Here is a 27029-nt window from a genome sequence, read left to right on the forward strand (position 1 = left end):
AAATGCTTTTGAATGCTGACCTGGTGTGAAGAAGGTCAGAGAAGGAACCACTTTTGTCTGATGCAGACATCAAGGAAAAGACTGACATTTTACAAGATGCATCAAGAATGGACTGGAAGTTATTTTTAATAGAGTGAAACCCAAAATAAAAAAATAAAAAAACAGAAAAGTTCCAAAGAAGAAGAGAAGAGTACTTCTGACATGCTGAAAGGAAAACATTGTGAGATCATCATTCATATGCAGTCCAGACTCTAGTTCACTAACAGTATTGCTAGGAGCAGTCATAAATAAAAATAGAATCAATACATCCTTCAGGAGCTCCTTCACAGCCTGTTATTAGATCTTAATGCCACTGAAAACATATTCAAGGTTTGCCTAAGCATGATATTTTTCTCATTGAAGATCATTGAAATGCTAGAAATTGTTATGGATGAACCACAGTTCATAACAAGAAGACCTGAAAAAGTTCAACACTGAAGCGGTCAAATCCGTGAAGGCTTACATTTCTGCCAGTCTCTGAACTTTGGGCCTAGAACTGTCCCGTTTGTCATACCCAGCACCTATGCCTTATTTTTATTCTACTTAGACATTGATAATATATTCCATCTGTAGTAAACAGACACATTTTAGTGGAATACAAACCTATTCTCTGCTAGTTTCACAGTTAATTAATGCTGCTGTTGTTTAATTTACCATTCCAAGGCATCCGATATCACAGAACCGACTGGATGCATTTTCAGACAGATAAAAGAGAAAACTGCATTCCAACAAACAGAAATGCAGGTGAATGCTTGTTGTGCCATAAAGTAGGAGCATCCGTTATCTCTGCGGCTCTGAGGAGCAGTCGATGAATTGCTGCTGAATGTGCTCCCTGATTTGCTTTTCTCTTATCCTGCAATATTCTGTTTTCAAACAGCTCCTTAAACCTCCCAGACGTCTTTGTTGGTTTGATTGAGCTGATTCCAGGGTTAGAAAAGGGATCAATGAGCAATGCTGTTGCACCACAGACATACAGAGGGCATATGTCGGAGATCAGCGGCGCTTCTTTAATCCGTTGGGTTTTCTTTTGCCTTTTCTTAGAGGTTTTGGGCATAAGGAGCATCATGTGCAGGTATAAAGGCAGATGACAATACATGGTTAGCCATATCAGGGGTGGCGACACTTTATGGGTTAAAACACAGAAACAAAAGGGATGTCCTCATGTTGCACTCTGCTCATTATTTCTTTATTCTTTTCTTCTTTTTTTTATTTTCTTTTAGGAGTAGAGAGGTTTTTGTCCTTGGCTGTCAAATTCTGACCAGGCATCGTTCAGTTCCACGAAAATCATCTTGGCATATTGTTCATACGGTTGTCCTGTTGCCTGTAAAGCAAAACAATGTTACATCACAATTATCCTCAGAGTTATTACAAGTAAAATAAGTGCACTGCAAGAAATGAACTAAAAGTATTTTTGCACATAACTTTAATAGGTTAGTCAATAGAAATCTCAATGGAATAACCTATTAGCACCTAAAATAAACTTACAAATCATTCCTGTTAGGTGTTTTCAATGGCAGTTTATATACCAATCTTATTTAAAGAGGCAAATACTGATTCTATTGGTCGATCTTTTAACTTACCTGCTCAAATAAAGGGCAAATACATTTATTTCAAGAAATTATTTTACTTATTTGTAGATCAATTTCTGCTGTGAGATTCAAATGTCTTTCCTGGCATACAAATACACTGCAATAGTTTGTATCTAACCAATTACAAAAAACTTTCAGAACTTGTTTATATATGAACTTTTCTCTTATTCTGTGAGATTTATTTATCTTCTCTTGAGATGATTCCATTTTAGTATGTGTAATAATCTTCCATTGCAGTAAGACAAATGCACCTGGTAACACTTCTTAAAAAATCACAATATATTCTCAAAACTAGAAGTCTACCACCAAGTGCATTTGTCTCACTGCACTCTTATTGCACTTACTGTATGCATAATTTTCTCAAAAGAAGAAGAATTATCTAAGAGAATCTGCAATTGCTTAGTATATCAAACTCAAAACACAGTCAAAAAGAGAGGTCTAGGTCTAAAAACTGTACACTTGATTAGATGGACATTAATGTGTTTAATATTAAATATAATAGCCTAAAAAGTAATAAAAAGGCAACAAAAAAGGGAAAACCAGGCAGTTTTTCATGTTTAAATAACAGGTTTCTAGCACATTTAATTTTCAAATTCTATATGTATTCAAAAGGGGAGTACTTTCTGTCCTTAAACCCATAAAAAAACTAAAACAAAAATGAGCATGAACTGGAACATTTTTTTTTTTTACTGGAGGAGGGAAAAAACAAGAGGCTATTTCCTGAAATATCCACTTAATATTTTAACTTTTAAGGACATTCCTATCGATCCTTCTAATATCAAATTTAAAAATCTTAGCCTGTGCTTAGAAATCTAACAAATACATGAATCATACCCTTCTTTTTTTTAGGGATACTTGTTACAAAAGGTTTTTGCCCCACTGATGTAAAGAGCTGTTGCGTAACAGGAAAATGCAAATCATGGCGCCTAAAGCTGTCACAGAACAACTGATTTCCTGCTGTCCTCCAGTGATCAATCACAGGTCTTGTGACTGCTTGACTATCTTCCTCTGATTGGGAACACTCAGCTGCTTTGGCTGTGCTTTTGTCTAGTTTGAAAGGCAAACAAATAAGATAAGGGTAGGTGCTTCATTTTCTCCTTGTGTGCACACTGGAACAGTCGCTTTAGAAGCTGAAATCCTGACTGACTCCGCAGGTAAAGACAGTTTACTGGAAGATTATGTTTATTCCTTAGAAAAAGGTCAACGTATTTGAGTTTTTAAGAGGAAATCTTCATCAGAGATTGATTTTTTCTTTATCTTACAGGAAACATCTGCTTTTTCTGTGGTGCTCTTGGTCAACTTGTTCCAGATGGTTACTTTAACATGAAAATCTTTAATATCCGGGGAAGGAATTTTACTTCTGTCACAAAAATGTCTTTTTTCTCTGAGCTTCAGATACTGATCCTGGTGGTGTGCACCTCAGGAGCTCCGCAGCACATAAAGATCCCAGAGATAAAGAGAGATGACAGCAACGTTTTCCTGACCATGGCGTGGGAAGTGGCCAGCCACCTCCGTCCTAACTCCAGCTGCTACGTATGCGGTCTGATGCCCTACACAGCTGGAGAGGGTTTACCTCTCATGGTCTTGCCTGCCTCGGACTGTGACATGTGCCGCCTGATGCACATCAACCTTCCTGGTTCTTCTTCTGACCTCAACTGCCCCGGTTTAAAAATGAGACCACTTCACTGTGAAAATGTAAAAGGAAACTGCAACAGATGTTCTGTAACCCCCAAAGCTGTTCCCATTCTTGTCCTCCCTCGGAGGTTCACATGGTGCCTTGAGAACGACGGCCACATTCCGATGGGATATTCGCAGTGCCTTCGTACGTTTAAGTGGGGCCCGGGACGGAGGGAAACAGACTGGAAAGCATTTAACTCTGCTCCGCATCCATGTCTGGATGCAGCAGGAGAGGCTCGCCTAAATGCTTTAGCTCAGCGCACAGCCACCTGCTCCATCTCCTCTCCTGTGGGGATGTACTGGGTGTGTGGGAGCCTCGCTTACCCCTATCTTCCAGTGGATTACAAGGGACGCTGCGGTTTGGGATACGTTGTGCCAGCAATGAGGGTGACGCGCTCCCTTCCCAAAAGAACTTTCTTTAAACGTGTACGACGTGGAATTTCCGATTTTCTAGGAACACACCATCAGTCACCTTTTAAAAACGCACTCGGTCCGCTCCTTCCTTTTTACGGGGTCATGTCTGCATTAGACCAAATAGCCGATCTGTCCCATTCTATAGAAGTGATAGCTAATGAAACCGGGAAGGCTCTCACACTCATGTCCAACGAGCTCGCCTCTGTCAGACTCCTAGCTCTGCAAAACAGAGCCGCTCTGGACTTTCTTTTAGCCGCGCAGGGAGGAACGTGCGCCGTCATCGGATCCGAATGCTGCACTTTCGTTCCTGACTATAACATCACAATCCATGAAATAGTCAGCCACCTTCATGAGACGGCTAAATCCGTCCACCAGGATGGAAGCTCCGTGTTTGACTTCCTAAAGAATGCCTTTGGATCCGTCAGCAATCACGTGATTCAGATGCTGATTGTTGTGGTCGTTTTCATTGTTACGTTGTCGCTCTTTGTGTCTTGTATGAAAAGGTTTATGTTCGGTTAAAGGCAAAGCACTGGAATTATTTACTGATCTATAAAATTAAAAAAAAGGAGGTTACTGTGTTTTTTTTTTATTTTTTAGCCTGGCCATTGGGAGGTGGGCCCATGCAGCATCAGCGATTTTCTATAACCATAGCACTCAAGTTTCAGCTTCAACAGAGCAATGTTTTAGTGATGCCCTTTATTAAGTCCTGAAAGAGTTGTTTATATGGCTAAAATATTTCCTGGCTGCTGCTTTTTTTTTTTAAGACGTTTTTGTGTAACATCCATAGTTATTTGATTGGTTCTAAACTCTTCCCTATGTTAGTCATGCCTTTGAAACTGGGCTTTACCTGCTCTTTTCCAAGCTAATAAGCCATGTAGATGGTGTTTATTAGTCTGCCTGGTCAGGCTACCATTTGTGGGGCAATTTCCTACTAAGATAAAAAGAAAAAGATGCAGGGACATAATTATTAAGTAAGTCAAAGTAACAACTTAATGTTTTAATGTCTTGTTGTTAAAAGGAACTCTTCTTACCTCATTTATGTTACCCTTAGGATCAATAAAGTATTTTCTGATGCTTAATTCTTGATTTGCATCACACACTGCTTGTTAGAGTTTTATATTCCTCAAAGCGGAACTTTTTAAAAGCTTCAATAAACATCATTCCTCTAATATGTTATGTTGTTTTTTATGTACACATTTGTTTATTTATATTAATATTTAGGTCATATTAATAAAAAATATGAAGAAATTTAGCTACTACTTTGCTGTTGCTTTTCTTTTTTCATTTAGTCTACTTTTCAGTCAGGTTTTTGTCGTAATATAAGACATACAGAACCCCCCCTTGTAGGTTAATAAATCTACATGATAAAATATCATGCAGATTTATTAATAGTCAAATCTTCACCATTATAAAAGAAGAGAGAAATTAAAATTTAAAATGCTTTAAATACTGAGTTTTTTGTTCATATAAATACAAAAATATAAATACTATACAATAAATACTTTAAATAAATAGTTTTTCCAACATATATAACCGTTCACTTGTTTATAAAGTTAGCTGATGTTAATGTAATTTCTGTGATAACTGTTAATTGTAAAAAAAAAAAACATTTTAATTTGACATTCTGTATGTTTTTAATACATCCTATATTAAAAAAGTACAATTTCTAATCAATGGTGTAAAAGCAGACATGGTGGTGAGGCTGCTTAACAGGGAACAATTCTACTTAGGCTAAAGGGTTAAAAAGCAGCAAACAAACAAGCTTCTCTATGACTTACTTTATCAGGGTGCACAACCAGCACTGCTTTGCGGTAAACCTTCTTGACCTGTTCTGGGGTAACCAGGTCAGCCATACCCACTGGTTTCCAGCGCGTCTCCCCCTCCCAAAGCACAGTGTGCATGGTGGACAGCAGGGCGCGGATGTTACGCTCCTTCCCCTCGATCCAGTCCAGAATCTGGGTCACAGGGAGGTAGGGAAGTTGGGGAGTAGGAATGGAGGCAACAGTGGCCAGGGACCAGATTTGAAACAATTATTAACAAAAACCTCTTTGAGTCATTCTGGCTCTGGTGAAACTAGTAATTAGATGAACTAAAACTTGGCTGCAGAGGACACTGACCACCTCATTAATACTGGAATAAATGGAGGCTCTGACAGCCAGCTCTTTTTAAAAATATCAGAGCTTTTATAAAATCAGGTGTGGAAGTTCAGTACAGATACGTTTTATGTGTGCCGACCTTTATTTTCTCTGGGTCCATGTCTTTGGCCATTTCCTCCTTCCTCATCTCAGCGATTGTCCTGGGGCCTTTTTTCTCTTTGGCCCCTGCAAATCCCTGTCCTGACAGCAGGTCATCAAAGTTGGCATCTGAGGCTTTGGGCTTAGAACCTAGTGCAAACACAAAACCATGAAACATACTTTTGAAATACATAAAATGATGAAGCCTATTGGCATCCAGTAACCTGATGAAAAAAAAATCTGAATTGTATTTCTTAAAAAAACTCAAATCTAAATGTAACAATAAGACATTTCATCAACTTATCCAAATTCCCAAATTTCAAAACAAACAATAGCAATCTTTGTCAAACAAAGTTAGTTGTCAACTACCACAGGGCCAATTACTTAGTTATGATTTCACCATTAAAAGAAAAAAAAGAAAACAGCTATTATTCTGATGAAACTTAGCCATGTTGAGCCATAAAGTCAGTCAAACCTCACAGCCTCGCATAAAGGAGAAAGCTGAACTAATAAAAACAATAAAGATAAACATTTCTTGAAATACTATGACTGTATTTGCCCATAATTAGAGCAGTAAAGTTAAATGATTGCTAAATTAAATGAGCTTTTTTCCCCCATGATATTGCCCTTAACACTATTTTTAACAGTTAAGAATGAAAGCTCAACCGTTATCGGTCGATCTGTATCTGTTAATCCAGATTATTTTGAAATCTGGCTAACCAATCCCAGATTTGTCTGTCAATATCCTTAAAGCCAGTACTGATTTCTGTTCTTCGATTCACGTGCTAAAAACTACACAAGGAAAAAAAATGTTACAGAGGTATGAAATTAACAAAAAAAAAACAACTTTAATAAAGCAAAAAACAAAATATTAAAAATGGATAATTAATGGAGAAAGCAAAAATACATGTCTTCAAAATGATACCAAACAATAGTTGCTGATTGCACTAATGAATCGGCAAATGCATGCATGTATCAGAGGATACAAGTAAAACATACTAAGATTGGCAAAACATATTGGCCGCCTGATATTGTTCTATTTCTATTTGAAATAAGATCATGGAGATATTTTCTTAGTTCTAATGCAAAATTCTAATTCTAGAGGCAGATTATTTTACTTACTTGCTCAAATCAAATGCAAATTCACTTGTTTAAAAAAAAAAAAAAAAAACCTGCACTAACTTTAAGTTTAATTTTTTCATTGCATTCCTGCAGCCAGATGTATAGGAAACCTACAATGAAGTGTCTCTGGCAACATACCTACCAAATTGATCCTAATTATAGATAAAGATGCACCAATCCAATACCTGGATTGGATATTGACCAATTAGCTGGATTGCATGTTGGTGATTTGATATCAGATACCGGAGATTCAACCCAGTGCACTTTACATTGAGCTGTTATTTATTTCTTTTTGTTGCTTATTTGTTAATAAATAACATAAAGTACATTTATATCTGTGTTAACTTGCTACGTTATATAACAATTTTTAGGTCAAGGCTAAAGTCTTTACTCGCATGGAAAAAAATATGGTTAATTTTTTGGATGATTTGGATCGGTATCGGATATCTACCGATACGCTCAGCCCAGATATTGGTATTGGATTGGAAAAAATGGATCGGTGCATTTGTAATTATAGACAGTCCAGTTAATGTAAATTAAAGGCCAACTGGTAAATAGTTACATCTCCAGCTTGGTTTTATTTTGCTTTTTAAGACACTTTATTTATAAAGGGCTTTATAAAAAATGCTTTAATCAGAAACTCATACCTTGAACATGTACATCACAAAAGTCAACATGTCCCTTAACCTCCCCAGTTTACTCACCCATCCCTGCCTGCGCTTTGCCACAGCCGCTTGGAGAGCCTCCTCCCATCGCAGAGAAGCTAACATTGTAGTTGGGTCGATTCTGAGGCGATGTGTGAGGCATGGACGTGTGGCTGGGGCTGGGCTTTGGTTGGCTGGTTGGACCGTGTCCTTGGGCTTGCCATCCTGCACCGCCTCCAGTGCCGGGCTGCCAGGAGGGGAAGTTGGCTCCGGTGTGGGGCTGCCACCCCCCTGTGTGCTGGGGGGATGGTTGTGGCCGGGATGGTGAACCCATAGGTGGGAAGGATGGGGTTGATCCTGTGGGGGTTGTGGGCTTGCTGGAGAATCCAGAAGCACCTGAAAATATAGATATAAATGAAGGTAAATTGTATAATACCGAATGTAACAAAAAGTTGAACGGTAAATCTTTAGAGTGAGACCTCCAAGGCTGCCGGAAAGGTTTCCAAGGTCAGCAAATGGATCCAAGGTGTTTGGCTTAGCTTGGTGGGTGGGGGTGCTGTGGACTGACCCCGTGGGACTGGTGGTTGCTGACCGACTGCCGATACCAAAACCTCCTCCTACATTAAGAAAGGGTATTCACAAAAATTATGACATAAATAAAATCAGGAGACTTAATCAAATGTTGCTATCTTAATGCCCTTCCATTTTTTTCAACTATTTTTGCACAGATTTTGTGTTAACACTAGATTCAGAAAAACACATTTTTTTAATATTTGCTCTGAGAATATGCGCCTTTAAAATATATTTATACCATCTAACTTGAGTGAGTATGCCATTATGCTGTTTTTAAATTAAAGAATTATGTATTAAAAAGAAACATAAAGAAATTTAGTCCACTAAAGTTAAAAACCAGTTAAATTCCCAGATGTATCAGATTGTAAACATAATTTGAGGTGTCTATTGCAATGACTTGTAGTTGCATCATAAGACATTCGTTGGATTTATACCGTATGTAACTCATAATGACTTTAACAAACTTTGCACCCGTTTTATAGTAAGCATTTTCATCTTTTTTGGCTTATCTACCTTGAAACGTAAAACATCTTTAACCTGTTAAGTCAAGATGCTTTTAGAACTAGTTTCCCCCTCAAAATATACAAGAAAGTAAATTAATATTAATAACTAGGCAGTTATCAGGTCTAAAACCTTTGGTCCTGTGTAAAGGTAATACCTAAAATAGTTTTTCTCTAGTTTAACTAATATCTTTGATGTTGCTATGCCAGATTTTCCAAAAAAAGTTAAAAACAAACCTCTGGACTTAGTTTTTTCCAGTGCTGCGTTATAACACTGTTGAGTTTCTGTTATGTTTTTTCTTTTGGATGTTCAGTTTTGCTTTGCTCTTTGTTTTAGAGTTTTTTATGGTTTAATTCTTATTTTGTTTTGTTCTTTGTTTTTTTTCTTGGTTACTATCTTAGTCTTCATTCTGTTATGTTTTCTTTTGAGTGTTTAATTTTACTTTGCTCCATGTTTTTATAGTCTTAGTGGTTTAATTCCTATTTCGTTGTGTTTTCTAGTTATTTTCAGTCTTCCAAGTTTATATTTGCTGCCCTCTTGTGTTCTCCCTTTTCCCTAGCTCCCTTTCTGTTCTGCTCTCTGCTCACCTGTTCTCAATCTGCTCATTAGACCTCTATTTGTTTTTGCCTTCTATAAATGCTCTCTCTCTTCAGTTCCTCTTTGCTGGGTCCTTGTCTAACTTCGTCTAACTTCCTCCAACTCTTTCTCTCTGAGCCTTCCTCCTTGTGTTAGTGATCCCCCTGATGTCTCCGTGGTTTCTGGTTCGTTTTTGACTTATTTTCATGTTTTGATTTTTTGGACTCCTGGTTTCTTGTTTGTTTGGACTTAGTTTTCATTTTGGATTCCTGGTTGCCTGTTTGTTTTGGAATTTGTTTCATATTTGGATTTTTGTATTACCTGCCTCTGTGCTTCAGTTACTATCATTAAATCCACAAAAAATTCACCTCTGCCTCCCTGCCCCTGCTTTTGGCTCAACAATCTGTAACCAAATCGTGACAAACACAGCTTTAGAGTTGATTCCTTCCCACTATCACCTCAAAACTCATCAACTTGCAGGTGGTCAAAACATCACGCCTGTTAAGCCAGGCCAACACCGACTATAACAACTTCCCATTACTAAGGGGTGGACCTGTTTTTTCAGTTCACTTTGTTTGTCAATTTGTCATGTTTTCTAAGCCAAATCAAGGCTACTCTATAAAGCCTGGAACTCAACGCAAAATTTTGAATTGCGAAAACTTTCTGGATCTTATCTTAAAACTTGGAAAACGAAGTGGTTTATTTATAACTTTTTTTGGAATTACTATGACCTGGATGACAAAGAATCATCACCAGCATATTTCAGATTTATTTAGAATAAACACATGAAAACCTTGCATGTTTTTAAGGGTGGCCTAATCTCACTCGCGGAAACCCTGTGGTTTAATATGAGCTATTTGATCAAATAAATGTGGCAGACCTCACAAGAAAATTGATTTATTTAATCTTCTTTGACCAATTTTTTAAAACAGATTTTTCCCTCTTCCACACTAAAATTATCATCAGCTTAGAAAGAGTTCTGAATTTTTCATGCAATCTATGTAATGCAAGCAGCGCTCCTCTTTAGGATGAGTTTTGTGGTGGTAAAAAGTCTATTTCCTATTAATTCCCTTTTATATATATTGATTTTTTTAGTACCGAGTTTGATTCATTCAACGTGTCTAAGAAATAGGGGGTTGTTTATACTATTAGGGGGTGTTTGGGATAAAAATAATGGTTCTCATAACAAGCTAGACTCTTTCTGAGGGATTATTTTATAACATTATGTTTATAACATATTTTCCAACTGTCTGTCTTTGTTTAGGTAACGATATGCAGAGACCTTCAAAGCTCTTTTGCTTTAACTTAGTGAGACAAACACTGTCTACATCAGAACAGGGCAGAGCATCTTACTGTGAGGGCTTTTATTATTGTCATGTGCCTGGTTTTACTTTGCAAAGTATAATAAAGTGCCTGACTGAGAGAAATCCATCAATCTCCGTTTATTTACCTGGACTATATAGTTGAATACTTTTTTCCCACAACAATTGCTATTTGATCTGGCTTGAATTCACCAATATGAGAGGTAGGCCTTTACATGCATGCATAGTACAATATGTAAATGTGAGCAAACTAGAGACGGTGCATAGACTGAAAATTATAAGAATGCATAAAACTGGTTTGCAGAGATTTACCACCACACCACAGTGTCATCTATATTTTTAGTTTTATTGCAGCCTGTGTGTGTACCTGTGCTTGTGGTGCCAGGTTTGTTCCAGTCCCAACCTCCCATTGCATTTTGCTGCTGAATGTTGACAGTAGGTGCGGTTGTTGGGACAGGGGAACTTCGACCTGCTCGGTCACAAAGAGTAAAGAGCATAGAGTAAACCCACAATGCAAAGACAACTGGAATGAGACCTGTTGTGACATGGCTTCTGGACTCAGTATTTTCTTTTTAATCTAAATTCATCATCAATGATGTACAAAATTTAAACAGATTCAGGTTCAGTGTTGTTATGCAGAATGGATTATGCTTAACCTTAAAAACCAACATCTGCATGAAGTGTAAATATAATGTAGTCTGTTTAATGCAGAACATACAGAAGCAATGAAAGCAAGTTTCTTTCAGAAAATGAAGAAAGCATAAACCATGCATTTCAAACCAAAAACCCATCAATTTCCATTTAAATTAGAGCTAGTTAACAAAAAACAAGCAGCACAATTCTATAAAACATGCATATAGACTTAAAAATGTGTTTGTTAAATATAAAGCAAAGGAAAGACAGCATAGCAGCAGTGGCATGCCTTACCCAGGCTTGTAGGCTGCAGGGTGGGTGATGGAGAACGAGCAGCATGCACAAAAGGGTCTGCCTGCCCCACATTACCTGGTCCGAGGAACGAGCCCATCATCTCCTGAGGCTGCGGCATAGGAGCCGTTCTAAAAGGATCAAATGCTGCAGGAAAATCATACCGTCAATAGTCAATAGAAATAGTGCTACAAAATATTATATATATAATACTATATATAATATTCTAAAACATTTTTTTATGATATTTTTTCCCACAGTGTTAGTTTGAAATAAGGGCTGTAAAGGGACAGTCCTTTAAACAGACAACAAATCATGAAAACTTAATGCAAGTTTTCATGTAACCAAGTAAAATTAGAATGAATGACTTAAGATAAATAAATATGCCGTAAATCAGAATACCACTGATACTCATACTACTTCAACTGATTGAACCTAATATACACATCAATGAGTAACAACAGTAATGGCTAAAAAAGATTTTTTTTGTAAAACATCTTAATATTAGAACAATCCTAAAATAATCAAAAGTAATTTAGTGATATCAAAAGTGATATAAAAATATTTATATGTTTAAAGTTATTTTTTTTCGTAATATATAAACCTCCATTTAGCTTTAATTTTGGCATTGAGACAATAGAGTTTTCCCACTGAGGGACAAAATAGGACATTTCTAGGACAGTATTATTGTGAATGTTAAATTGTGAGTCTGAAATTTAAATTTGAAGGACAGAATTTAAATATTTTTGAAAACAAACATTTTATATTCATATTTATCACGTCTTGGAAAATTATTACATCAATTCCCCTCTTTTCTAGGTGTTCCAGATTTCGTAGTAAGTCATTATTGGAAATTTTTATCATAATCTAAACATTTTACTAAACTTCCAAAATAGCTTTTCAGACCCATTCTCAATTAGAATATATGACTTTTTATTTTTCCCTATACTAGAAGTCTGTTTTAAAGTGTTTTTTTCTTTTTACCTGGTGGAGCAGGAGAAGGACTTGGTGAGGCAGTATTTGGCGTCACTTTGTGCGGAGTGGACTGAGAGGATGAGGGCGCACTGGCTGGTTGGGGTGGAGCCCCAAACAAATCTCCCAAAAGATCAGTGGAAGCAGCTGCTGAAGGTTGAGAGGAGGGGCACGGATGGTTGATATCTTCCCCACCCAGACCGAGGAGGTCCACCTCCTCAGCAGGTGCCGGTGCGGCAGGCACAGGAGCTGCGGGTTCTGGTTTTTGAGAAGCGGCGCTGATGCTGCTTCGCTGGCTCGACAGCGACAGCATTTCATCATCAGAGGGCTCGCTTTCCTCACCGTGGCCCCGACCTTCTCCATGCTGTTTGCTTGGTTCTTAAATGGATCATAAGAGAGAATCAAAATGCTTCAGGTAGAAGTCTTAGGAAAGACACATTCAAATCAAACAACATAACGTTTGCATCAGACAGAAGCAGAAATACAGACAACTCTGTAAAAACCAGACAGACAAAAAGCAGACTAAGAGGAACTGAGACAGAAACAAACTAGCATAAAATGGGAGATTATAACAACTACAAGCAGCAGCTGCTTTGTGCACTTGCACACTAATATCTAACCGAAAGCCTACATGTATATCTTCTTGTGGATGGAGATGGATTTCATTGGCATCGTCCAAAGCTTTCTCTGAGTTTTTCTTGCACAGGTTTTGGGTTTCAGCCATGCTTTTTACTGGCTATGTGGTCCTGGTATAAATGTCTAAAAAAAGCTGTGATGCTACTTAGACTACACCAGAAACAGTCCTTGTCAATGACAGTGTTTGCGGTTCAGATGGTGCTGTAATGTGGAGGAGGTACTCTGGTTCAGGAACCTTAAAGGACAGCTCAACCCCTCTCCAGAGCCTTACGGTCAACGTCTAATCATTTAAAAATGTGCCTTACAGGGGAGGTGCCTGTCTTGGCTGTGGCTGATACATAGTTGAGATGAAAGCTTTGCAATATTGTGGTCTTATGAGGTGGAGGATTTTTTCTCCAGCATCTTCATCAGAAAAGGAATGGGGATAAAAAGGATGCAGGATGCAGACCTGCATCCTGTAGCTTTTGCCTACGAAGCCTAAAGATCTTTTAAGCAGGAAGGAGGGGTTAGATTAGGGAATAACTCCTCTAACTGACAAACTATCCAGAGAAAATTTTTTTTTAAATTTAAATAATCTGTATGCCTCTAGCTGGGACGAGGGCTAACATTTAGGTTAACCTGAGCTACTGAAAACCAAGAGAAATATTTCACCTCGGTAGAATATCATAACACAATTTTCTAGCTTTTGCATGATGATAAGTGAGAGTGAATTTAGTTTTCAGGCCTAAAACTTTGAAAAAAGGCTAAATTACTGTCTGCTGTCATCACAAATGCTTTCATTGTGTGAGAGTTACTGGGATTTACCACTAATCATTACCTACTGCCATCCCCAGAGGCCTGAACATTTCTACCAAGGTGAAATACTACTTCCTACCAACGTGGGTTACATGTCAATTCAATCAATTCAAGGTAAACCGATTTTCCACTAATAGAAAATGAATCTGTCAATATTGTAATCTGCTGCTTGGGATTGAATTGAGCCAGACCCTCGTTAACTGCAAGGCTGCTGGGTGTTTACTCTAACAGATTCACAAACTGCTACCATCTTACCCTCCAAATCCAAGCCCTCCATCTCATCTTGAAAGGACAACATTTTGCAACATCAGATTATTTCTATGTCTGCTGAACAAGATGATGACACATCAAAAATACAATGTACAACTCAAACTAGCTATAGCTTCATAAGAAGGCATTAATATAGGAGGATTTGGATGTTTTTTCTTTTTTTTATTTCAGGGTATTTTAATTATGCTCTGTTGGCTTTTGGATCAAAGTTGAGTTTAAATAAAATCAATGTGGTGCATAGATAATGATACCTAGCATTAGTAAATAAAGTAAGGTGGTTGTTGGCTTTTTTTGTATATGACAAGTGTTAATATTTATTTTAACACATAAATAGAAATAGAAAAGACAAAAAGTTGAAAAATATTCAAAAACAAGCTGAAACAAGAGTATGATATACGAACAGCAAGACCAGCAACAACATTGACCAACTTCCTGTATTAAAAATTAAAAACTAAAGATTTAATGTAAAAAAGCAGGAAGACTCCTGTCAAATAATACCAGCATTTTGATCAGAAATTATGAGAAGTATTTTCAAATCAAACCCACTTTATTAATGTATTTATAACATTTAAGAAAGGATGACTGGCAATGTGATGAACTTAAAGGAATATCTTCATTTCTTCATTTATGGATTGCTCTTTCAAATTAAAATAATCCATCAAAAATATAAAATCCATTTGAAATAAAAGTTATATAAAAGTTTATATGCAAACACAGTCCATTGTTTTTTTGTTTTTGTTTTTTTTTACTTTTTTGGAATGACTATGACATGGATGACTAAGAATCTTCACCTGCAAGTGTGTCAAAGCACACTAAAAATGGATTGAAGGACAAAGAAATGAAAGCTAATCTTAATTTATACAACTGGGCATTGGTATTCTATTCTATTTATTTGTATAACTAAATTGGGAAGGCAGGTTGTATTGGTGCAAAAGGCATTAACATTTAAACGACTCAAGTGTTTAACAGCTTGGGCAAAGAAACAGTGCCTTCATTGGTTTGTTCTTACCATTAACGCTCCTTAGTGCTTCCTATAACTAAAAGTTTCAACAGTCTCTGTTTGGCAATATGAGTGTTAGTTTATTTAGCAAACGCTTTTATCCAAAGTGACTTACAAAGCAGGCATTAGCGTGAAAGGTTAACACACTGGTAACTCATGCCCCTCAGTGGGGATACGAACCCAAGCTTCCTATGTGCAGGACAGGTGATTACCCACCTGAGCCAGCAGCCACAATATTTATAGTAATGTTTCAGAAAACAGAAAAAAAAAATCATATTCTGGGTATGTTTCCTTTAAGTCTAAGAAGCAATTTCCTACACAAAGACTACTTTGACATGACAGCACAACCAGCTGCACAATCACAAATTCAGTGATTTGTGCAGAAATGGCTGCTGCAAACTATATAAAGGTAGCATAACCGTAAGCAAGTGTTGGAGAAGTTTTTAACATCATTGTCTAAGCCTAAATAGAAAATCACAACAACTTTGGCTTTTTTTTTACTTTTTCTATTTTAAAACATTATCTGATGTTCTCCATTAATGTCTCAGCCCTTTAGGTATCCACAGTAAATACATTTAAATGATTTAACACAAGCATTTATTGCAGCTTCAGTACCTGCAACAGCCAGTGCGTCCTGATGCTCCTGATGGCAGGAGAAGAGCACACTGGGATTCAGGTCTTTACAGGGAAACTGCTCCCATGGCGGCGTCAGGTCTTTCTGTCTTTCCTCTCCCTCTACCTCCACATCAAGGATCACATGAAACAGCTGAGGATATTTCTCAGGGGAGTCACAGGCATCCAGCTCCGGTCTAAGAAGAATTAAAAAAGAAAATGAGAGACAACACCTTTCTTTAGAACAAATATCAGGATTTTACTCAGATTATCTTTTAGAAATGGAACAAAAATGAGGCACTTTTCTTACTTGTTAAACTTCAGTGTCGTGGTCCCTGGAGCAATAAAGCCAGTGTGGAACTGGATCTGGAATATCTGTGTGTTGGAAACCTAAAAAAAAGAAAAATTGTTTTAATTTAACCAGCTAATAGAATCTATTACCATGAAATGACTTAAACAAAGTCAAGTACTGTGTAGTCTCCCCTACTAAGCAGATATTTTCATATCTAAAGGCAAGATATTCCAGGACATTACAAATTTGTCTGTTGAATTTTTATCCTTAATGGCATCTTGCTTTAACTCTTTGCACTCTATATAAATTACTGGAACCAGAATTTCCCTGAAAGATTTATACCAAGGGATAAAGTTCAGTCTTTGTCTAAGTCTAAGTCTCTAAACTTCAAGGGTAATGTAGACTTAAAAGCTTAGAAGAAATGTTGTTGGTATTTAGTGAGACATGAATAAAATAAAGAATTGTTTAAGAATTCATTACAAATTTAATTATAATTTTGGCGGATGCATTTGAGGCTATTGCTGCATATCACTGCATACAGTCCGAGCCCTACTAACATTAATACTGCTCCTAAAAATAGATCAATTATTGGATAGGTTAATTTCGCCGGTTACATTAAAGATGTAATTCCAGTGGCATCATATGTATTACACTATTCAGATGTGTTGATGCTCATCTCTGTCAAAATAAAGATCCACACCAGTATTATTATGTTCTTTGAAATTAAAACTATAATCTTGGAAAGTCTATTATTGTAGCAATAAATCCTCATTTGACTAAAATGTTGAAAAAAAAAAAAAAAATACGAAGATAAACTATGCAATACTATAAAACTGACCAGAATTGGTGAATTTCATTTTTCAACTACTCCGTCATTTCATTTAAGCAACTGTTTGGATTGGTTTTTAGTGAGTAGATATTACACTGCAAAACCGGATATGAAAAAGTAAAACGTTCTGAATACAAGTGTATTTTCTCTTTATGTAAGCAGGTAAATAAGATGATCTGCCAAAAAGTGTTTTTCCACTTTAAACAACTTCAATGTATAATGGAAGATGTTCTTTTTCTGGGTGGATCATCAAAATAAGTGGTCCTCCTAATTGTCAATCATTCTGGTGATATGTTTACGTAAGGCCGTCCTACGTGTTTTTTCACCAGTGGTGAGTCTGACAGAGTGAAAAAATTGCAAATCTTCTTTTGGAAAAAAAGCTTGTATGAGCGATGCAAACAGCAATTTTTAAAAAGAGCGTGCACAAGGCAAAATGCGCTCATGCACGCTCTCGCATGAGTTTAACAGGCGTTCCCTCTTGGTACAAGGCTGTGTATGTGCATTTTTTTTTTTTTTGAGAGGGTGGGTCTTCTTAAAAATTCTCAAAAAATCCTACACTATACCGTTAATTAAAAATTCTACATTGACAGATGGTTTTTCTTATCAAAACATAAATCATCTGACTTCATTGGCATTTTGTTATTCGCTCCTGTTCAAAACAAGGAAAAATACAATTATTATAAAACACTATATTATGAAATCAACACAAATGATTAAATCAAAATTTCATTTTGGTAGTGTATTAACAGTTGGGGTTTTTATGTATTTTATTAAAATATAGGGATGGGTTAGATTAATATTCAGCTCCCGTATACGTGGTGCCTACTCTGTTTTTATTAATAGGGAAAAAAGGTTGATGCATTCGGGTCAATATAAAGCAATCAATATGGTTCTGTTTGTTATTCAGGATACATCACCTGACCTGTAAAATCTTACATGTGTCAGTCCTTTCTGTGTATATGGTCACATTTTAAAGGAGACTACATTTGCTTGCATGAAAAATCTAAAAATATACCTCCTTGTTAATTACTGCTCTCAGATTCAAAGACAGTTGGAATTAAGCATGCAGAAGTGATAAACTGTTGCGACAAGTTAGACCTTCCAGAGGGAGTTTTTTCAGCTTACTATAACATATCTTCCTTTGGGAGTGGTAGGAGCGTACCTTGGCCTGGAGACGCCCCCCAATAGTGGACCTCATATGGTAAATGGAAACCACAACATCTCCATGAACGTTCACACCGAGGGGGAACACTACTTTCCCTTCCTGGATCCTGTGCTCCCTGAGGATATAGGAACCAGGAAAAGTTGGAAACAATATAGGGGGATTTTTTTCGGAGAAGGAAAGCGATAGAAAACAATTAAATCATTCAGTATAATCAGATAATTTTCTGAAACCTAAATCTACTTTAAGATTGAGATTAAGAAAGGATTTTTTTTCTCACCTCATCCTCTCATACTCCTGCGCAGTGGTAAAGATCTTTGTCTCTCCAATCAGGACATCACAGAAAGGCCGACAGCCGCTGCGCTGCTTGTTGAAACAGGGGACTGGGCTCATAGTCAGGGCCTTAATTACCAAAGGCTTTGAGTGCGGAAGAGTGGGCTTCTCTGATACCATGCTACATACATAACCTATGTACCTGAATGGAAAAAGAATTAAAAAAAGTTAAACGTTAACCATTTCCATTTTTCTTTGTTTGTTGTTGTTTTTACAGTGCTGGGTAAAAACTTTTTTATTAATATTTTTAATTAAATGGTTCAAACTTCCATGTTTTTTAATACAAGTAAAAAGTAAAACATTTATAAACATGGTCCGTTTCTCAATTCACAACAATGCCAGTATGGACTCGTGTCCTCACCCAAAATGTTTTTGAGAAGAAGGAAAGAATGGAAAGGAAAGGAAAGAATGGACTTTGGGAGACATGAACACGCAGCATAAATATGGGTCAATTGGAACAGTAGAGTACTTGTGACGTCACCACACACTCGGCTCGTCTAGAGCTGCTTTTTCACCTCCTGTTATTAATAGTCTCTAGATAAAAAATTATATATAAATTATGTATAAATTCTTACTTTTTTCATTTAGTTGGGGACTAATAGTTACCACAGTCAAATAAGTGAAGCTTAAAATTATAATGTTCTTGCCTCAAATGATCATAAAACGGCAACAGAAAAGAGAACTTTTAAGTTAATACTCTGAGCTCTGTGAGCGCTCCCCCTGGAAGCTGCTGCTGCTGCAGTGCATGCTGGGTCAATTATCAATCTCAAGAACGGACAAGTCTGCTCTCATGCATGCTGGGTAAAGAGGGAGGGGCGAACACAGCATCTTTTTCCGAACTTTGTCCGTTCTCGTTCGTCTTGTTCTTATGAATTGGAACAGTACTAGAGCTGAGGCTGATGATGAGAACGCATAGGTACACATATTGAGAAACTGCTACAGAATAACTCTCAAATGGAATAAATCTAAAGATCTGTTTTTGTTTATTTTTAGCAGGCAGCCCCAAATTCGGTCCTCGAGGGCCGCTGTCCTGCAGATTTTAGAGGTTTCCCTGCTTTAGCATAGCTGATTATAATGATTGCAGTAGAGCAAAAGCCCGTTAATCAATGTTTAATTAAAATCAGCATTGCTGGAGCAAGGAAACCTCTAAAACCTGCAGGACAGCGGCCCTCGAGGACCAACTTTGGGGATGCCTGATTTTAAACATTGTAGCCAAAAGCTAAAGAAAATGACAAAACAAAGAAATGTCTCCTTAAAAGAAATTAATATTTCATAAAGACACATTTTTAGGGTTTAGATTAGTTAGGGTTTAGATTATTTCCAAGGATTGAGTTACTTAAAAAAGTAACTAGTTATTATTATTTCTCCCAAACAGTGACTAAGATAGTAATTCAGTTACTGCTGAATCAAAGTAACTAGTTACTAAGCAAAGTAACGCTGCAGTTACTTTTAAGGATCTATAATATCAATGACTTTGGATGGCTTTCCTGATATTGTAACATTAAATACAACAGGGATTGATTACAAAATAAAGAAGGTAAAATAATTAATTAAATAATTAATTAATAAAAAGGATTACAAATCAGAAAACACTGTGTACTAATCTACGCAATTCTGCAATATATTTATCTAGATGATTTTTATGTTTATTGTTTATTACAAAATAATAAACCGGACCAGATTTTATAGAACTTAACTTATTTATGAACATTAATATGGGTCAATTGGCTTTGAAATGGAAGTAATGCTGAAAGAAGAAGGCTTTTCAGGCAATTTAACAAAAATAAAATAAAATTAGTGATCAGGTTAAACGGGAGTCACCATGAGGAGAAAATCATAGGAACATTTAGGTCGGTTTTAGAGAATGATTCCAGTTTAAGCACGCTGTTCTTAAGTCTGTAAATCTCACCCCCATCACCACACCTCTCTTCGCATATGAAAAATGGTTTGATCGATTGCACTGTAGAACTGCACCATGTTAGATTGCAAGCAATATAGCAGCATTACCAATGTGTAAAAAATAATTAGTTAGATTATACCATGACTGAAAAAAGAATGCCATTGCCAACACTGTTTCTATTTAACGTTGTTTCTTTCAAAACTGGAGACCACTAACTTGAAAGTTGACCAGCAGGCATACTTTGTCAACCTCTAAAGGACGGGAAGGAAAGGACGTTGTCAAAGTGAAATAAAACAAGTTTTTGTTGTTATTCTAATTAGTGCCATAAAAGAAAAACAGTGACACTCGTAACAGGGCCTCAGGATGCATCATCCTTCAATAGATGTTAAACAACCAAATGTTTGAAAGGGACTGTACACTGTTTAAACTATTTGTTCTTTTGGGAAATGACTCTGAAAGACTAGAGGTTCTAAAAAGGATCTTTTTTGTTTGTGTAGAAATAACTTTGCTTTTTATTCTTGACTGATCTAAAGCTTACAAATTAGTAAACAACAAAAATGTTCATTTCAAAATACTTGGCTATAAACTGGAAATGTGTGAAAAAACTGTTAAAGTCCAAAAAAAAACTGCTATAATGAGAACCCGGCAAGCATTGTGCACAATGCATCTCATTTGGTTGACATGTCTGGCTAATTTCTCAAAATCTGCACTTCGAACCAAAACATCATTAAAGTTTCAGTTATTTTAGGTCTAAGCTACAGAGAGCCGCAGCATAATGAGTCAAACCGATGTTTGTTTTTTTCTCCTCTCTGTGCTAGTTCTGTTTTCTCTTTCTGCCTCTCTGTGCTCATGGATCCAAACCTGCGGTGTGAGGGCCAGAGTCCGGAGCCTGGTCTCTTGGCGCTGAGCAGCTGCATGGCAGGAACTGGGTGGCTGAAGAGGTGGCAGAAGCAGAACATGGCACAGACCAAAACCCCGGAGGGAGCGCGGCCATTCTGTATGCATACAAAGCAGATGTTAAATCAGCTTCCAAAATTACTACCCCCTTAAAATTAGTCTTTATTATTTGCTAAAACAGTTAAAAAGCCAATCATTCATGGGTTTAATCAAGTTTAATGAACTGAAAAAGTAAACAGACAAAGTATCAAATTAACATTATGATCTTCAGAACTGGATATAGTTCTGAATTCAGACTCTGCTAAAACTAAATATTTTTTAAATGATGGGTACCAGTCATAACTGGTCAAAATTGGTTCTTCATAATGCCTTTCTGCTACTTTCACAGTGGAAACATTTCTGATTATCTCAAACATGTTTAAACCAGAAACAGGTTCAATATTGCAATTCATATTTGCTAACAACTCTAAAGTTGGCATCTCTTTCTTAGTGTCCTGCTTTGGCTTGTCCCGATCCGATCCACGTATCGGCATGTAAAATGCCGATCCAGACTGCCGATCCAATTTTTAAAAAAAAATCCGGTCCGTATTTTCCAGTTTTGCCGATTGAAACGATCCATTCCACTATTTTGCGCCAGTGTTTCCCTGTTTTGCATTTTTATTAAAACTTACAGTAATACTTGCACCTTTAACTGTTTACGGTTTTACTGTTCACTGTGCAATTTCAGATTGCTATTCATAATTTTGTCCAGTTTGTGTTTATCTCTTAATAAACAGGTAAGTTTGTTGTTACCAAGCATTGTGTTTTATTCAATCTCACCTAATTTAGCTGGCTAGATGTTATTAAGAGTACTAAAACCCTTTTCAACATGAGTCTTACAACTAAGGCTCAATACTTTAACTTAAACTTAAATACATGCTCGGATAGGCTGGTATCGGCCAGTATCGGTATCGGATCGGAAGTCCAAAAACAATATCGGTATCGGATCGGAAGTGCAAAAACCTGGATCGGGACATCTCTAGTCCTGCTGTTGTAAAGCTACACGACAGGTTCTGGACAGAATCCGAACATTTTTTGTTGGAAATCTAAAAATACTATAATTGATTGAATCTGAACAAAGTAATTCTACACCAAACAGAGATTCTTAAAAACAGTTTATCAAACTTTTAGTCCACTTAGAAAAGTTCTACCAAATATTGTTGCTATTTTGTCTCAATTTTCATTTTATGGTGTCATCTTGTGAGCTGGATTCTTTACACCAGCATTTATTATAACGCTGACCTCAATTTAATTATCACTGTTTTCTCTCAGTTAATTGCAGTGAATTGCAATCATCTCTGAGACATGATGCAATAGGACCTGTTTTTGAAGAGGAACCAATTCAGAGGGGGATTATGCAAGAAGGAGAAGTTTGCCAAGCCAATACCAAACCTCAGCGACTAGGCAACAACATCTCTCACCACACGTCAGTATTTCTTGTTCCTGAATTACTGTAGAGCAGAATGGCAGCTTCACTGAAAACTTGGAAAAATGGTTTAAAGGCAACGTTTTTACTGCCTTGTTAAAAGGAACCGTTTTTAGTATTACTTCCAAATAACCTCTAAAGCTGTAGTTATACATAGAGGTGTTCATGATCCAAGTGAATCATGAAAATGATCAGGAGCATCTTACCGAGCAGGTGATGACGCACACATTCTTTGGGTTCTGTTTGAGCCAGTTGTGCATGTTCTTACACACAGCAAAGAGGTTGTGAAGGCTGGGAGCTTGGCGTGAAGGCCAGTTGCACTCCGACACCTGGAAAAGGGTTTTAGAAAGTGAGGAGGAAAAAAACAAGAACAAAGGAGCAGGGAGAGTTAGTTTAGAAGAGATGAAGAAAATGAGCACATGAAGAAAAACAACTGAACCAGAAGGAAAGAAGATAGAGGGTGGACAGTTGAGGGGAAAAAATGGATGAGAGGTGGAGAAAGTGCAGGTGAAAAACTGCAGTGCAGAACAAATAACAGACCAGTTGTCAAGATGAGTCATCTGCCTCAAATACGACTTCCATGCATTTGTAAACCACTGTTTTTTAATCTTTATCAGCTGTAAGGTGGAACTCTTTTATAGTGAAAGCTCTACAGCAGGCTTTAACTTTTTATTTAGATCTAGTTGCAGAAAAGAGCTGATTGTCATTAATTAAGGATTTTGTGAAGAGAACAGAGTATTTAAATTGCTCAGCTGAAGTATTTAGATAATGATATATCATAGTGAGTAGATTTAGAAAAATCTCATATGGTAAAAAAAAATTAAGAAAAAAAGAACGTCTTATTACCATCAAGGATTGATCAAAGAATTACAATTTTCAGGAAGTCAGTGGAAGGACTTTAGAACTGGGGTGATGTGTTTAACTTTTTGAGTTTTGGTGAGGATGCTGGCAGCAGCATGCTGGATCAACTGCAGCTTAACAGGTCTGCTTTTTAGGCAGACCTGTTAAGATACTATTACAGTGACTAGTTTGACTTCAGATTAGGGTTGTCACGATACTAAACTTTTCAACTCGATACCGATACTAAGGAAAATATTCGATACTCGATACCATTTTCGATACCACAAGGATAAAAACAAAGACTCCAAAAGTCTACAGAAATATTTTCATTATTAAATAAAATACAATAAATAAACACAATAAAGGTTGTACAGTATGCTGTGCATAATATTAAGCAAGCTTGATAAAAAACGTATAAAATTCAAATTAAGTGTTCCTTCCTTGGCTATGCTGTCAACACATAACAATGACACTAGCCAAACCAGTTAAGAAACAAAAATAATTCTCAGCAGCTGCACCTCTTACAAAAAAAAAGTCTGAAACTGAAAAGAGCACAGAATTATTCAATCACACAGTGTTCTGAAAGTGTATTGTCCTCTATTCTGCACTTTAGATGAATGACTGCTTAGGTGCCACTGGTGACGGCACTGTACCTTTTTGAGTTTTTGAGATACTTTTTTGAGTTTCGATACTTTTGACAACCCTACTTCAGATGAACACATGATTTGGTTTTTCCAGGATCCCAATGAGTCATTAGTCCTTTAATCCTGCAGATGTTCCTTAGGTGATAGAATGCAGACTTTTTTTTACTGTCGTTATGAAACTATCACGACAGTTTTGTTTCAATTTAGCTGAATAAAAATTTAGCACATGCATGTGTTGAATTCTTCTGTGTATTTATCCGGCGTTTGAATGTGTTTATAGTCTCCTGGTGACATAGCAATGAATAGCTGTGAGTTATCTCCATAGTTACTGTAATGTTTGTTGTTGTTTATCATGAGCTGAGTTAGGAGGAGATGGTAGATATTGAATACAAGGGGCCGAATGGATCCTTGGGGAAATCCATGGGATTTTTGTGGTCTCTGATGTAAAGTAACCTACTGACATAAAAACACCCGGTACTTTAGGTAGGATTTAAATCAGTCCAGTGTAGCACCAGAAAGACTGGCCCAGTTTCCCAGGCGCACTAAAAAAATCAAGTGATCAACAGTGTCCAACACTGCACTGAGGACAAATAATACCACTACTGTGATCCCTCCACAGTCTGCATTAGTACAGATATCACTGAACATCTAGACAAGCGCAGTCTCTGTTTTGTGGTTAGCATGGAAGCCTTACTGGAAGACGATCAAGAAACTAGTCATTGTTTAGAAGGTTCTTAGTCGCTAAAATGCAGCCTTTTCAATAAACTTACCGATGAAGGGGAGGCTCGAGATAACCTTTCACCCCCTCTGACAAAGAAAATTATAGTTCGGAGGAATCAACACTATGAGAATATGTGCCTCTTTAATTAATTTAACAAAATTTCTGTTAAAGACCTCAACATGATTATGATCAGAAATTAAATCATTGATTTAAAAAGGATTTTGCTAACAGAGATCTAATGTTCAATAAGCCTTGTTTATCTGACTTTGTGGCTGATATTAACTCTGTTTGGCGTTAATTGAAATTTTATGATTTTTGTTTGATTGTCTATTAGTACCTTTTAACTGTTCATCTTTATTCTTTCTGTCCCATATTAGCAGTTAGGTTTTAAATCTATCCCAAGTTTTTTCCAGGAAATTATCATTTCTGATAGAGTTACAACTGGAATCTAGACTGCATCATAGAGCAGTACAGTCTTCAACATCCAAATAATAATCCATGACTCATAACTTTCAAGGTGCAGGATGAAATGTTAACCATAGGATTATTTCTAAACTGCTCACTGGAAAACAAGAAAGACATTAGAATATCCCACATAAGTAATTAGTAGGTTTAGATAGTATTACGGTGATTTAAAAAAAACCTATGTTATGGTGAGCAACAAGACTGAATGAAGAAAAGAAAAACTGCTATAAGATTTTCATATTATGACCTTGAATAAAAACAAGATATCAGAGTATTAAATGCAAAAAATGTAAACGAATAATGTGATTATCTTACTTTCTTGTAAAGCACAACAGCGATAATTCTCATTCATGCTCCATGTCTTTAAAACATTTATTTTCAATTTGTTTTCATTAGATATTATAAACAGTAGATAACAAGGTTAGGGTGCAACACCTTTTTTCCATTCTGCTAATTATAAAGTGAGCCTTACAAGCTGATTTTTATAAGTGAAGCAATTTTTTTGTTTTTTTAAGGCCTACAGTATGACCAGTTTGTTAAAAGTCATGTTACTTCTAGCTTTTTATCTGCAGCTGTAAAATACTATTGTCAGTCTTGGTTCTGTTATGTTTTCTTTTGAGTTTTCAGTTTTACTTTGCTCCATGTTTTCTAGTTTTAGTGGTTTAATTCTTATTTTGTTGTGTTCTCTGGTTATTTTTCAGTTTTCAGGTTTTTATTTGTTGCCCTCTGCCGCCCTCTTGTGTTCTCCTTTTTACCTAGCTCCTATCCTGTCTGCTCTGTTCTCACCTGCTCCCAATCTGCTTGTTAGTCCTCTCTTTGTTTCAGTCTCTCATAAATACACTCTTTGTGCAGTTCCTCAGTGCTGGTTCCTCTTCTAAATTCCTCCAACTCCGTCTCACTGAGTCTTCTTCGTCGAGATTGTTTGTTCCCCTGATGTCTCCATGGTTTCTGGTTTGTTTGACTTTTTTTTCCACGTTTGACTTTTTGGATTTTTGGATTCCTGCCTCTGTTGTTTGTTAAGAGTTTATTAAATCATCAAGAAACTCACCTCTCCCTCCCTGCCTCTGCATTTGGGTCCTCAAACAACAACCAAATCCTGACAACTATTACCTTAGCAGAAGTGATGAATGGGGCTCCTTTAAATTTCACATCATGATTGAACTTTTTGTGACTTGCAAGCAAAAAGGTGGGATATGTAGGTGCCATCTTTCAGAGAGCAAACTGCCATTGCACAACAAAAGGTGCAGGAGGGGCAATGCTGCTTTATTCTACTTAATACAGAGGGAAAGAGACTTGGTACTTTTCCTGGCCTCACTTTGAACTGCCGAAATGATAGTTAAAGTTGTTGCTTTCAGAATGCAGCCTTTCTAGTCTTCCCGAGGTCCTCAACATAAAAATACAACCTAGTTGAGGATAGTAGTTACAGGGTTCCTACAGCATAAGGCAAGTTAAATTCAAGACTTTTTAAGACTTTTTAATGCCACTTGAAATAAAAATTTAAGACCAAATTTACAAGAAACACAAGAAAAACCTGCTTGCGACAACTTAACCCAAAGGTTTATTTTAAAATAAACCACTGCA

General features: G+C 36.7%; 2 protein-coding genes across 4 annotated transcripts in view; one reads left to right on the forward strand and one right to left on the reverse strand.

Moving 5' to 3' along the window:
• Positions 1-1248: 1248 nt before the first annotated feature.
• The window catches only part of dnajc6 (DnaJ heat shock protein family (Hsp40) member C6), a 58123-nt gene continuing 32342 nt past the window's right edge, over positions 1249-27029 (reverse strand). For 2 of the 3 annotated variants that reach the window (XM_015378681.1, XM_015378679.1), the window contains 14 exons: positions 22985-23107; positions 21278-21411; positions 18464-18658; positions 18184-18301; positions 16211-16290; positions 15904-16097; positions 12600-12965; positions 11619-11762; positions 11059-11160; positions 8199-8336; positions 7780-8115; positions 5955-6103; positions 5498-5674; positions 1249-1360 (listed from right to left, as the gene is read on the reverse strand). In XM_015378681.1, the coding sequence (XP_015234167.1) occupies positions 1256-1360; positions 5498-5674; positions 5955-6103; positions 7780-8115; positions 8199-8336; positions 11059-11160; positions 11619-11762; positions 12600-12965; positions 15904-16097; positions 16211-16290; positions 18184-18301; positions 18464-18658; positions 21278-21411; positions 22985-23107 (2361 nt within the window). In that variant the 3' untranslated portion in view covers positions 1249-1255. The remainder of the gene's footprint in view (positions 1361-5497; positions 5675-5954; positions 6104-7779; positions 8116-8198; positions 8337-11058; positions 11161-11618; positions 11763-12599; positions 12966-15903; positions 16098-16210; positions 16291-18183; positions 18302-18463; positions 18659-21277; positions 21412-22984; positions 23108-27029) is intronic. The other variant, XM_015378680.1, reaches the window with a different exon arrangement.
• On the forward strand, positions 2405-4843 carry LOC107087228 (endogenous retrovirus group PABLB member 1 Env polyprotein-like). Its single transcript, XM_015378682.1, has 2 exons — positions 2405-2782; positions 2893-4843. Exon 2 carries the CDS (start codon positions 2952-2954, stop codon positions 4236-4238), a length of 1287 nt encoding a protein of 428 aa, XP_015234168.1. The 5' UTR covers positions 2405-2782; positions 2893-2951; the 3' UTR covers positions 4239-4843.

This window comes from Cyprinodon variegatus, unplaced genomic scaffold, assembly GCF_000732505.1.
Source record: "Cyprinodon variegatus isolate N-32 unplaced genomic scaffold, C_variegatus-1.0 Scaffold176, whole genome shotgun sequence".
NCBI lineage: Eukaryota > Metazoa > Chordata > Actinopteri > Cyprinodontiformes > Cyprinodontidae > Cyprinodon > Cyprinodon variegatus.

Bases quoted from the DNA above. Each gene is read 5' to 3' on its own strand.
- LOC107087228 (XM_015378682.1), top strand. From the start codon at position 2,952: ATGAAAATCTTTAATATCCGGGGAAGGAATTTTACTTCTGTCACAAAA.